This window comes from Lepisosteus oculatus, chromosome 8 (assembly GCF_040954835.1).
Source record: "Lepisosteus oculatus isolate fLepOcu1 chromosome 8, fLepOcu1.hap2, whole genome shotgun sequence".
NCBI lineage: Eukaryota > Metazoa > Chordata > Actinopteri > Semionotiformes > Lepisosteidae > Lepisosteus > Lepisosteus oculatus.
This window is the reverse complement of record NC_090703.1, coordinates 47501852-47515876: the sequence shown is the minus strand read 5'-3', so window position 1 is coordinate 47515876 and position 14025 is coordinate 47501852. Positions and strand designations below refer to the sequence as shown.

The following is a 14025-nucleotide window of genomic DNA, read 5'->3' as shown; positions in this document are numbered from 1 at the left end:
GTGCTGCCTAAGTGCACAGCCCCTGCCCTTGAACCTGCTGACCCGCAGATTATTTACGTCACCGAGGAACAGCGCATCCAGATCGCAAAGCAGGAAGTAGCCAGAAAAAATCCGCAGCCCAAAACAGGAAAGACCTGAACCTGAATTGCATAAATACTGGTGCAAACTGCCCTGCACGCAATATAATCCTTTGCAACTTAATGGCTCAAGAACACTGGATATGCAGGCTGGATTCTTTTCTACACTTTTCAAGGCATACATTTCAAGACTACATGGGGCATTTTAGCAAAACCAGCTCTGCTTTTCAAATGGTTGAGAGATATAATGTTACTATAATATTTTCACTCTTTATACATTTTCTTCTTCAGTGCACTCAAACGGTTCTATGCAGCAACCCTGTCTTCTGGCAGTGTTTGGCAAAGCTGTCCCTCAAGAGACATGTGCGGTACACTGCAATTCCAACTGGGCTATTTTTATTATCTATTATACGAGCTTGCGAGTGTGACCACATATGGGGAGGTGCCAGGCTGACCGCTAGCATGGCATGCCCACCTGCGGATGTTCCAGATGATGATCTTGGTGCCCTTCTTGCTGGGAATGGTGTCAAACTGCTCCAGCAGCTCCTCCTGGGTGCTGAACAGGGAGTGGGTGAGGATGGCGTTCAGACTGGCGGCCGAGTCCTCCGTCACAATCAGGTTCTGTGAGAAACCGGGTCAAGGAGAACACTGGGACACTGCGGCGGGGGAGTCTGCTCTGTGCACCAGCATCCTTTGCCCAGAGACTGGATTCGGGGTTCTGACCCAGAAACGCCTTACAATGTGCATGAGTGAGCTGAGAGAGAGACCAACTGGAGTGCACAAGGGACAGATACTCTCCCCTCTCCTGTCCACTCCAGTTCGCACATGTAGCAAAAGGGACCCAGGCTGAGCAGTAGACATTTCATACTGACTCTCCTGTACTGGGAAAAGCCATTTTCTAACGTACTGAGTGTTGAATATGACCGCTAACCTGTATTCATCTGTAACCACTTCTAGGTCTTTCTAACTCTTGCTGGGTCCCCCAAGCATCAGGATCTCCCTAGTCCCAGGCAGCTACTTGAACTACCAGCCTTCCCTGCCTACACCTCTCAGCAGCCCCTGGCACCTCGTGGTCTTCCCTGTCTCCGCTGTCTCGTACAGCCAGATCCCTCGCTCTCGCCCTCATCTTCAGGCGGCCAGGCCTCTCATCCTTGGGGCAGGATATTGTTCTGCTGGTTAAAGGGGACGATGGGCACGATGACGGCCTGCGCCCGGATCTTCTCCAGGTAGGTCTGGGAAAGCAAACCCACGCTCAGACATCCCCCGTTCTTCGTGAAGATCAGCGCGTCCTTGCCCAGCCGCATGGAGCCCGACTTGAACCCGTTGCCATAAACCCCAATGGGCTGGTGGCTCTTGCTGGAGCTCTTGTCCGTGAAGCCGAAACTGCAGAGGTGGAGAGAGAGCAAGATGCAGAAGTAAAACAATGCAGGAGCCCACCCATGACACAACCTCTGACAAAGACAACAGTCTTTATAGTATAGAACACCGTGCATGACATCATCTCAAGGCCCCTTGCAGAGAAACATGAAGAAAGCACAGACAACCGAGATGCATGGATACAGCTGAAGGAATTGCACCTGAAAATCCTAACCTCCCAGAGCTGAAATGGACACAGATCAAGGTGTGCCACCAGCAATGAGTCAGTTCAACAAAAAACGTTTTAGTTTTAACATGAAAATACCCAAGCATGATCAGAATAATAGATATATTTGAGACCAAAAACAAGTGCCCAGCTGATAAAGTAAATGAAAAAGTATCTGTACAGAATTACAGTATGTAGTATATACTCATTCACTATCATAATGCTGTACATGCGCACACAGGGACAATTCAGAGACACTTATTATTAATGCAGCCCGCATTTCTATGAGAAATAACACAAACTTTACACAGAAGGACTTCTAGTCTGGAGTGCAACTCAAAACCTGCGAAACACAACTGCAATGCCAAAATGTCACTGTATACATTTATCAAAATGTATTTATATATGTGTATATAAGTATATCTTTGGGACACACTATAATATAATCCGCCATTATATTGGTTCAGACAATGACAAGATTCTTATCCAACCAACAGCACTGAACCATGTTCCCTGCTTACTTAGCAGATTCTCTGTGCTGTGTTAATGAATGGAATTAAAACCTCTCAGTAAAGAGAGATTCATTGTCTGGCTTTACAGTGTGAAAAGTGTGATGACACCTTCTAATCTAAACTAATCTCTTACATTCCTGTTACATCACTAATGTCCCATCACAGGACAAAATCTAAAAAAAACTATGCAACATTTGCAATGACTTCACTTGCAACCCCCAGCAATGAAGACACCTAGAGCAATTTTCAGAACATCAGAGAAAACATAACACTTTACTAAAATCACAGGAATCAATAGAAGAGAAGCTGAATTGCCTTAACACACAACATAGAGCATTACCAAGCCTCTTCCGAGACATGCACGTTTTTGCACACAAGAATGGGCCCTTGAGGAACACCTCCATATGGGAATAGGCCATGGGGAACACCTGCACACAGGAATTGGCACATAAGGAACACCTGCATGTGAAAATAGGCCCATGAGGAACACCTCCACACAAGAATGGGCCCATGAGGAACACCTCCACACGAAAATCGGACCATGAGGAACAGCAACACGTGAGAATGGGCCCGTGAGGAACACCTGCATACATGAATGGGCTCATGACAAACACCTCTGCACAAGAGTGGGCCCACGAGGAACACCTACACCTGACCAACCAGAAAAACCCCGGACTGTTACCAAGTATTCAAATCTCGTATAACACCTAATACAAGAGAGATAAACCTATATAAATAAATCCAAATGCAATAAAGTGAAGGGGACCCTATGCCTATTCTAAAAAAATCCACTAACCAGAAAAGACTGTTTTTGACCTCGGGATTCTCTATACAGGAAATCAGAGTTTCCTAAAAACTCAGAGCAGCCAGCTCTCTTAAAAAGGTTCAGATACTTAACTTGAATCTGGCCTTAAAGGCTGACTGGAACAAGGTACTCCCTCTTGGCATTGTCCTTCGCGTCCTCTTATGCCATCTTTCCTATTTTTCTCTCTTCTTTCGCTCCCATTCTTTTTTATCCTGTTTTCCCGGACTGTTGATGACTCTTCATAATTTACCAAGAACTTAACTGAGGTAAACCAGACAAGTTCTTCGATCACTGTGTCTCTAACCCCCTACACCTCAGCAAACGTCTCAGTTTCTTTCTAGCTTTGAAGCTCCTCAGTACTGCAAAACTTGACATTACCCTTGTCTCCAGATTCTTAGGAGACCTCAATAGTTGAAAAACCATTGATAGTCACCTTCAAAACAAACTAAATACTGAGATTCATGGTGCAATTAGTTTAATTTATTTCCAAAAAACGCAGATCTGATGGATACAAACATACTCTAACACCAGCTCTTCCACCTGAAGTGTTAAACACCTCATTTAGTGTCGTTGCTACACATGACAGAATCTGATTTACTGAACAATCACTGTGGAATGTGGACGACAGAACACAGAACTGTAAGGGAAACAGTTACACACACAGGCACATACACACTCTCTTGTGCGTGCTCTCCCAGGCACTGATACACTCACACCCCACCACAAACTCACACCTCGCGTACACAAAAATAGCAACAACTGATCCTCTGTCACACACCTTGAACTTCCTCGGCCTGGATCAGATAAGCGTGGCACCCCAGGATATGAGAAACTGTCACATGCTGAAATATCTACACATCAGATCACAGGGCTTTTTTTACTGTTGTTGTTTTTTTTTTTTGGTGACGAATGTCATCTGTTTACCACGTCTGTGAGAGAGTGACACACAGCCAGAGAACCACACTCTAAGAAGAAGCAGCACCCTTAGGGAGAACCCAAACTCCTTATTAGCAGTAGTCTCCAAGCCTGCAGGACAGCACCCCCTGCTCATCCATCTCCGACGTGGGGCGCACAGCCCAGAAACCCCCCGCCTGTGAAGAGGCTGTGCAAATGCTCTGCACCGCGCTGAGCATTAAACAGAGCAGGAACAAACACGGCCGTCACAGGACTGGCTGTGTGAGTCACACAGGACCAATGCAAAGAGCTGGTATCCATACCACCAGCGGTGCAGACTGTAGACCCACGTCTGTTCTCCGTCTGGGGCACACAGGAACTCCAACTCTACCGGTCATTGCTGGGTGTCTGTCTCTGCACTTTGCTGTTTCTCTCTGCAGTCGAGTACTATTAATAGCATCCTGGCTGCAGCTCAGCTCTGACTCACCCTTCCTCTATCAAACATTCCTTTATTTTCTGAAGACCTTACAGTCTCATCGGTCAGGCGGCTTCGCAGAGAGGATGTACAAAAAAAAAACCCAGAAAAACTGCCCATCCGTCTCTCTATCTGCATGTCTAACCACATATCCAAGTATATGCCCCTAGAAGTGTTGATCAATGCTTAAGAGGGTCTGCAAGTGGTCTAATCATACGGCCTCTGACCCCGAAGAGACTCATCTGACACGAGACCTCTGTTGCGAGAAGAGTGCTGGGAGTCTTTAACGAGCTGACCAGTCGTGGTGTGGGAGCCCAGACCCTGGCTCTGTCGAGGAAGCAGCTGGAGGGGATCCTGGGGTCAATTTCCTACTAGAAATCAAAGCACACAAACAGCCTCCCCGTCTGTAACCTCCCTTATGTATCTTATATGGCCAGCAGCCATATCACCCTGCAACTCACCACTGGCAGCCCACTGAAGCTCAGCAGGTGTGAGCCTGGCCAGTACCTGGATGGGAGACTCCTGGGAAAGCTCAGGTTGCTGCTGGAAGAGGTGTTAGTGGGGCCAGCAGGGGGCGCTCACCACCATGTGGGTCCTAATGCCCCAGTGTAGTGACAGGGACACTATACTGTAAACAGGCGCCGTCCTTCGGATGAGACGTAAAACCGAGGTCCTGACTCTCTGTGGTCATTAAAAATCCCAGGGTGTTTCTCGAAAAGAGTAGGGGTGTAACCCCGGCATCCTGGCCAAATTTCCCATTGGCCCTTACCAATCATGGCCTCCTAATAATCCCCCTCTATGAATTGGCTACATTACTCTGCTCTCCTCCCCACTGACAGCTGGTGTGTGGTGAGCGTTCTGGCGCACTATGGCTGCCGTCGCATCATCCAGGTGGAGCTGCACACTGGTGGTGGTGGAGGAGAGTCCCCATTACCTGTAAAGCGCTTTGAGTGGAGTGTCCAGAAAAGCGCTATATAAGTGTAAGCAATTATTATTATTATTATTATTATTATTATTATTATTATATGGGAGGGTGTTAACGGAGGTCTAATCTTCTAGAGAATGAAAGTAAAAGAGCCTAACCCTACAGCGGTCTTCCTGTCCAGCTGACGGATCTTACTGGAGTGTAGCGGTGCAGCCGGGTTCTGCGAGTCTTGGGCCGCTAAGGGAGAGGTGTGCTGCAGACCACATGGGCTCTGGCTGGCAGGGTAACAGTGGAAGAACACAAGACGGGTCACAAACGAGAGCAGGCGAGTCGGCCCACCTGGTCCTTTTGGCTGCTAGTAGCTAACCAATCCAAGGGGCTCGTCCAGCTGTCTCTGGACAGAAGCCTGGGTGCTGTGCTCCAGACTCTCACAGCCAGGTGCACCCGACTGGAGGAATCTGGTTCCCCCGTGCTGGAATCCAGCCCGGCTCTCACGGTGACGAAACTCTGCTCACAGACCTGCTGTGCCCTCAGTCACCGGCTCTCTCTCTCTCCGTCTCCTGTTTGCTCGCTGTCTTGCGATCTCTGTCCCTCTCCCCCGTGGAGCCCCTTGGGCCTCCCTGCTGTCACGCAGCACACAACACACCCAGCCCTCAGCCCATTCCTGTGGCTGTTTCTGCGAAGCCACAGGTAGCACCTGACTTCAGCCCACAAGCATTTCAAACACGCGGCGCTCCAACGGCATTGGAAGAAGGGGAGAAACCCAGCCAAGGGGGGGGCGACTGAAAAGAAACCCAGGGTAGCATTTACCTCCAGTTTCTGCAGAAACACAGGTTTTATGAGCTTGCCGGACAGCATTCCTGTCTCAGCGGGGTCTTGGCTCAGCCGGGGACGATGTTTTTGCCAAGCTCTGCCGCCCAACAGGTGGCAAATGTGAAAAGGGAGGCAGGCCCTGCAGCACACTGGCAGGGCAAACTGGTCTGTGGCCGCGGCGCTGTTTTCACAAGGCCGGGGCGTCTAGATCTGGACCAAGGGGCTGTTATGCTGGGCAGGGAGGACTGAGCCCGAGGCAGAGGACAAACGTGGATTCAACGGAACGCATCGCATTCCACAGTTCCCAAACTTAAGACTCCGAGAAGAAAGAAAAACCTTCACATTCTACTGTTTCTACTGCTTTCTACTGTTTCTACTACTAAAATTTCTACTGTTTGTTTGTATTCTACTCTTTGTTTGTATTCTACTCTTTGTTTGTATATTGTCTTGATGCACTGTCTGCACTTTGTGTTTTTACACTTCTTTTAACAATCGAGAGACTTTCTGTAAGTCAGAATTCCATGGTACCAGTACGTGTACCGGTTACATATGGCAATAAAGTTCAAGTTCAGTGGAACTTTTTTTTATACCTCATCTGATAGAATCCACCCCCCCGCCCCCCCCACACCCCAACTCCGGCCGCCTTAGCGGCTGCTTGCCCTCAAAATACAGCTCAATCTTGAAAGCTGTTCCCTGCAAGGCCGGTCTCACTGGTCAAGCTCCGTCAAGGCCTTGCAGGGGAAAACAGCTAACCAAGGCTGCAGACCTTGACGTTATAGATGGTAAACGCCAAATTAGGAGTCTATTTAGATGCTCAGTGTTGTGAAAAAGCAAGATCTCGTTAAAATAATTCCCATAGTTCACTGTGCTTAGTCTTAAAAGAAGAAGTAGTACATGAAAATTTAGAAATCTAACAGGGGTGACTGGTTAGATAGACAGAAGGATAGATAAGCAGTTTGCTAATAGAAAGCCATTTTTGTCCTTGACAAATTAATAAAACAACTTAAAAATATAAACCAAAGCGCCATGCAGCTGTGTAAGACACAGCCGGGACAGTTGGGTTGCATTTTCTGTCGAAGTGGTGCTGGTCAGAGGGCTGTTTCCTCTTCTCAGTGTTGACGGGTTGGCTGGGCCACAGAGCGCTGAGAGGAAGTGTGTGCGTGTGTGAAAGAGACCCCCCCCCCATGCATGTTCCTCAGCTCGTACAGCTGGAGAGCGTGTGGCTGTTCCTGCGTCAGAGGCGAGTGTTGTCGAGAGAGAGAGAGACGTGCACAAAAAAAAGTGCAGAGCTCAAAACACAGCTTCTCGCGCACGCCGAGTGCATCTCTCGGGCTATAAAAAGGTTTCCAGCTTTTATGTTGCTTGAAGGCGGACCGAGACAAGCCCTGCTGCTGGTACGGCTCTTAATCATCATAAAGAAAGCCTGGCGTTCGCAGAGAAGGGTCAGGACTTGACATGTGCTCAGCGTGTGTAAGGCTGTGGGAGTGCGTCACTGTGTGCACAAACACGGAGCACTACCTGACCGGGGCTGTACAAGAACGAAGGCAAAATCACAACAAGCCCCTCGTGCATTTAATTAAACTAGTGGGCAAAATCGTACAAATCAAATTAAATCGCAAACACGAATGTGTAATTAATTCAGAATACTCATCCTATCCTATCATCCTATCTCCACCTTAAAGGGAATACCAAAGAGTTTCCTAGAAAGCAGTAGAGAGAGAAAGCTGACTGTGCATGTGAGCTTTCAGATACACTGTAGTGTTGTTTTTCTAAAGGCCCTGTGAGGGGCCTTATCACCCTGTTTTTAGTTACCGTCAACAACCTTTTAGTTTGAAAGCCCAAGGGCGATGTGGGCATCAGAGTTCATCTTTGATGGATCTCCACATAACTTAAAATACTCATAACCACACAGTATAAAAAACTCCTTGCTTCACAGAGTCACACAAACACCCCTTGATGTGTTACGAGGGAGACTAAACAGACTAGACCGGCCTGGCAGCTTGAGGCTACATGGTGTTGTTTTCATGGGCAATACAAACAGTCTGTGGACTCTGCACGATGATCGAGATGAGATTATAGATCACACACCACAGTCCGCTGTGTCTGTCCTGAACGGCTGCCAGTTTCCTATTCCCAAATGCCATGCGGGGATCCCACTAACATCCCAGGTCGGAGATTCATCAAGCACATGATTAAACATCCCTGCTGCTTCACAACACTATCAAGAGACTCACGTGTCCAGGACTCATAGTCACACCTGGGGAAATATCCAACTGTACAAAGTGCAGGAATTTTAAAACCATGTAAAACCATGGCCAGCCAGTGGTGTCCCAGGGGATCAGAGTCAGGAATCAGGGGAGACAGGGACTGGAGGAGACATCTGACCTGTGCTGATGCACAGTGTTGAAGGTCACAACATCGGAAGGCCAGGGTCTATCCCAAGCCCTGTTCCTGCACGCTCACGCACAGTTCTTCCTGCGTGCGTGGACACTCGTGGGGTTTTATGGTTGAAATGCACACTCATTACACACACAGAAAACCTCCACCTACCAGTCAAACCCATCTGTGCCTGACAGAGCACACTGCTCTGCACCTGGACGGGCCACAACACCTGCTGTTCCAGCTCTGAGTTACACAGCTGAACCTTGAACCGACTTCATCGGGACCTTAGTTCAAAATGTTTGACTGTTTTCAGTCAAACAAAACTGTTTCTAACGATTGCATTTCATGCATAATTAATGTGCTTTTGAGAGAAAAAACAAACTTGCAGATATTCCAATCAAGTTACTTGTTAGGTCAATTAAGACTTCAATTAAGCAATTAAGCCGGGACGGAAAGCAGGAGCTGTGTGTTCCTCCGGGACCAGGATTGCGAGCCCCTGTGCCTACAGTGGGAAAAGTCTTCTGTCCCGGATCTGGAGCCCAGTGGCACACGGGCGATTGGAGCGCGGCAGGACATGGAGGCGCCACAGGCGGAAGTTGGGGTGCCATAGATCAGCTCACCTCAGCATCTTGTGCAGCTTGCTGGGCGTCATGCCACTGCCGTTGTCCGTGAAGGTGAGGCACAGCTCGTCCTTCACGTTGGCCACGTCGATCCAGATCTGCTTGGCCGTGACGCCCGGGTCACAGGCATTGTCTGCCAGGAGAGAGGGAGACTGTTGGGAGAGAGAGAGGGCGAGCCGGCAGCACCTGCAGTCCCATCTCACGGTCAATAACATGCCACCCTTCCTCGCTGTCTCTGGTCTCTAACCTTCTCCCTTCCTCTCTGCCTCAGAGCCCCTCAGCATCATCCCACACTGCACTGCCTCTCCTAAGAGCTCCTCAGCATTATCCCACACTGCACTGCCTCTCCTCAGAGCCCCTCAGCATCATCCCACACTGCACTGCCTCTCCTCAGAGCCCCTCAGCATCATCCCACACTGCACTGCTTCACTCTGAGCTCCTCAGCATCATCCCACACTGCACTGCTTCACTCTGAGCTCCTCAGCATTATCCCACACTGCACTGCCTCTCCTCAGAGCCCCTCAGCATCATCCCACACTGCACTGCTTCACTCTGAGCTCCTCAGCATCATCCCACACTGCACCGCCCCTCCTCAGAGCCCCTCAGCATCATCCCACACTGCACCGCCTCTCCTCCGAGCCCCTCAGCATCATCCCACGCTGCACTGCCTCTCCTCAGAGCCCCTCAGCATTATCCCACTGCACCGCCCCTCCTCAGAGCCCCTCAGCATCATCCCACACTGCACTCCTTCACTCTGAGCTCCTCAGCATCATCCCACACTGCACTGCCTCTCCTCGGAGCCCCTCAGCATCATCCCACACTGCACTGCTTCACTCTGAGCTCCTCAGCATCATCCCACACTGCACTGCTTCACTCTGAGCTCCTCAGCATTATCCCACACTGCACTGCCTCTCCTCAGAGCCCCTCAGCATCATCCCACACTGCACTGCTTCACTCTGAGCTCCTCAGCATCATCCCACACTGCACTGCCTCTCCTCGGAGCCCCTCAGCATCATCCCACACTGCACTGCTTCCCTCTGAGCTCCTCAGCATCATCCCACACTGCACTGCCTCTCCTCAGAGCCCCTCAGCATCATCCCACACTGCACTGCTTCACTCTGAGCTCCTCAGCATCATCCCACACTGCACTGCTTCACTCTGAGCTCCTCAGCATTATCCCACACTGCACTGCCTCTCCTCAGAGCCCCTCAGCATCATCCCACACTGCACTGCTTCACTCTGAGCTCCTCAGCATCATCCCACACTGCACCGCCCCTCCTCAGAGCCCCTCAGCATCATCCCACACTGCACTGCTTCACTCTGAGCTCCTCACCATCATCCCACACTGCACTGCTTCACTCTGAGCTACTCAGCACTATCCCACACTGCACCGCCTCTCCTCCGAGCCCCTCAGCATCATCCCACACTGCACTGCTTCACTCTGAGCTCCTCAGCATCATCCCACACTGCACTGCCTCTCCTAAGAGCCCCTCAGCATTATCCCACACTGCACTGCTTCACTCTGAGCTCCCCAATAGAGGAGGTACACACATTCCTGTTCCGAGGCATTAAGCAAACACAAAGTGGAAGGTCTGCTTTGTCTTGATTTGTTTCGTTCCAGTGTTGTCACGCTGCTCCGGGCTGTCGTGCAGGGGTGTGCGGAGCTCACACACATTCTTCCGCACACGATCACGTGCCGCAAACACAACGTCTCCCAACCTCTCCCCATCCCGCGATTCCGCTCTGCTCCGGAGTAATGACAGGAATCTCGGGCAGACAATGACTATGTACACACAGAAGCGAAGGCATGCATAAGAAAATACATGCCGTGCCGATACACACGTGTAATCAAACCCCAAAACGATGCTAACGTTTTGTTACAGTAATGCTACATTCGGCTGCCTATCAGCTGGGTATCAACCGTATCAATCGATTGGGTATCAATCTACAGCGTGTATTGACTGTTTTCTAACAACGTGTGAATAACTGAGGGGTGAGAGAAGCTTGTTGTCACTGTAAAGAAAAACCCGCCCTGTTCTCTGCTCATTTTCACGTGGCCTTTAGCTGGCCGGTGAACGATGAGCAATACCCTCGTCACCGTCACGCAAAACCTTCGCGCACAGGGGCGGCGAGCGGCCGTCCGCAGCGCTGACAGAAAGGCGGCGAGAGAGAGGGAGGCCGGCGCAAACAAATTCTCAGCGAAAGGGGAAGTTAGATGCATCCGGTGAGCTTCAGACTACTGCGCAATAAAAGGAAGAAAAATAAAATATCGGAGATCTCGAATGTACCTCGGAGGAACAGAAAACCCCCGCAGCTCTCGGCTCTGTTATGATGACCTAGTATAGTGCGATTGGACCGACGCCGACTGCACAGTTGTTCGGGTGTTAAAACGCACCGTGTCCGAGCCGCAGCTCCAGAAATGAAACTCGCGCAGCTGGACCGCGGCTCGGCCCCGCAGCCCCGCGCGCTTCGAGTCGGCTGGGGCGCGCGCGGAGGGCCGCTCGCGTGGCCACAGCTCGCCCCCACCCGGCTCTCGAGCGCCAATGACGGCGCGCGGAGTGGAGCAGGCCGACCGCTGATTCGCCCGCAGAATGCGGAACTCGGCAAAGGTGTTGATCAGGAAACCAAGCGCTGAGCAGCACAGGAGCCAAAAAAAAAAACACGTCACGTTAATGATAACGTGTTCCGAGTTTTTAAATACTATTTTTACTCGTGCAAAAATGAAGGAAATGTTACAAGGGGCATAGATCACCAATCCAGTCGCATCGACACCTCCCAGATCTTCACATTTGCGGAGAAACAGTCATGTAAAACTGAAGCAGACCGTTCTTTAAATGCATTCTGCATTCTCTGTCCTCGTCTATCACAGAGGTGGTAACAACCCCACCCCCTTCTCAATAAGTCTTATTTTTGTTCATCTTTTCAGGCGAGGTTTTGTAAATGGTACAGAGGAGAAAGGACGACGTGTTACACGAAATCTAAAACTTAAAATAAAACCCCACACCCTCAGAAGTACTCTATATCACACCTACATGCTCATGCCTGTTCTGCATTATCAGCGACCTGCGAGCGTGAGCTCAGCTCGTGGTTCCCTGCAGACACGAGCTCCCCGGTTCTCCAGGCGCGCGGCGGCGGCTTGGCAACAGGTGCGTCTCCAGCAGGTCCGCACGTTGTAAACAGAACGAAAACACGGAGACACGGCGACCCGGCGTGCAACCCGGGGCGCCGAGCTCTGCACCTGTCCCGCAGACCTGACCTCACAGAGCTCTCTAATAACGCGGATCGCACGAATGCGTCGTTATCAAAGCGGGGAGTTAAAAAAAAACCCCGAACTGTCGGCGCAGTGTTATTCCGAGGTTTCGTGCGCAGCTCGGTGTTGCCGGTATTTAAAAACCCCAACTGCAACAAACCTGCTAAAGGAAATAATCGCACTAACGGATATTTCAAATACCGTATCGAAATTGTAACATTTATTTCGCCTTACCTATAAGTTCCGCAACTGCACTGAAAGGCCAGGTGTGACTTGTTGAATTGCTGTGCAGGTATGAAGGGCTCATCTAAATTAAGAAAAAGGCATTGAAATATTAATATTTCTGTTGAGTTACAGGCATGCTCATCGAGAAATCAGCAACGCATTTCATAATTGACTGCGCTATCATGTTTTCATCCGTGTCATGCTTAAAGCTCAGCGGATAGCTCGGTCTACTCACACAGCTCAGCCGAATCCCGTGCTCGCTCAGCTTCGCCATTTTTACGAACTGTCAGAAAAACATAAATAAGACCAGAGAGCGAGAGAGACAAACGCACAGACGGCGAGACCTGCGGCGACTAGCTGTAAATGCAGCGCGTCGGAGGCACGCGATTTCGTGATCTCGTGCCTTCAGGCCCTCCCCAGGCCCTGTACCTATGAAGTGCCGTACAGCATGGCGCTGCACAGGAAGTAACCCTGCAGGGAAACGCCCTGTTGTACGGCTAGAAGCCGTTATCCGCCATGTTGGTAAGGGTAACGCTCCACAGAACGGCGTTACTGTTCGATGAGAGCGTTTTCTGTTCGGCGAACGCACAAATGAACTGCTCGTGTCAAGAGAGTTTAAACTAACACCCTCTAGGAGATCTTATAGTATCCCTTGAAGAGAACTCTTCGTTCATAATGCAGTGATATTTACTCCATAACCACCTAATTATACCTTACAGTAGAACAATAATGCATTCATCCATTATTAGAAAGCTGCTCTTTCCTGGCAAGGTTGGACAGGGTGCAAGGTGGGATTAGATCCTAAATGGAACACAAGCCCATCATAGAGCTGAAACTCTGGACCAGAGAGAAAAAGCAGAGACACATAACATCTATATTATGTAATCCATAACCAATCAACTAACCAGCATGTTTTGGGAAGAAATTTGGAAACCTAGTGTCTGAAGAAAATCCTCACAAAGCCACGGAGAACATGCACACTCCACACAGAAGGATCCCTAGTCAGAAATCAAATCCACCCCGTTATCCAATAAGCCTATTTTCTAAAGCACTTTCTTTTGTAAAAGTGCTTTCATCTCAAGTGATTGTACAAAAAAGTGAGAAAAAGGTATGTAAAAAAAACACACACAGATGTAAGAAGGGTTACAAAACAAGGGGGAAACCTAGGTCTTTCTCACAGGTAGGACATTTAAGGTCAGCTTTTCCCATTTTGAATAAAGTTTGCCTTTGCTGCTCCTCACCTCCACATTAAATCCCTGCTACCTGTTTGCCCAGTCTTACATTTTATGAATGTTTAGCTTTTTTCTTCTGCGGTTTCTATTCACTGTTGGCTCATCCTCCTGTTTCGGTGTCATCACCCAAATGCCACCAGTTTACGAACTATTCTGAAGTCATGCATTAGGAATCATAAATTGGGAAGACCAGTGGTCCTCACAGACAGCCCTGTGATACTCCACTGATTACC

The 14025-nt window shown here is 49.5% G+C and overlaps 1 protein-coding gene across 3 annotated transcripts in view; it reads right to left on the bottom strand.

The window, feature by feature from the left end:
* zgc:152774 (MORC family CW-type zinc finger protein 4) overlaps window positions 1-12899 on the bottom strand; it is a 28187-nt gene extending 15288 nt beyond the window's left edge. Inside the window, exons 1-5 of one of the 3 annotated variants that reach the window (XM_069193635.1) lie at window positions 12796-12899; window positions 12570-12642; window positions 9086-9218; window positions 1238-1460; window positions 553-695 (exon numbers count right to left, since the gene is read on the bottom strand). In XM_069193635.1, coding sequence (XP_069049736.1) covers window positions 553-695; window positions 1238-1460; window positions 9086-9218; window positions 12570-12642; window positions 12796-12834 — 611 coding nt within the window. In that variant the 5' untranslated portion in view covers window positions 12835-12899. Of the gene's footprint in view, window positions 1-552; window positions 696-1237; window positions 1461-4193; window positions 4371-9085; window positions 9219-11373; window positions 11604-12569; window positions 12643-12795 lie in introns of those variants that run through there. The other 2 variants (XM_069193636.1, XM_069193637.1) reach the window with 2 other exon arrangements.
* Between the last annotated feature and the right edge of the window lie 1126 nt (window positions 12900-14025).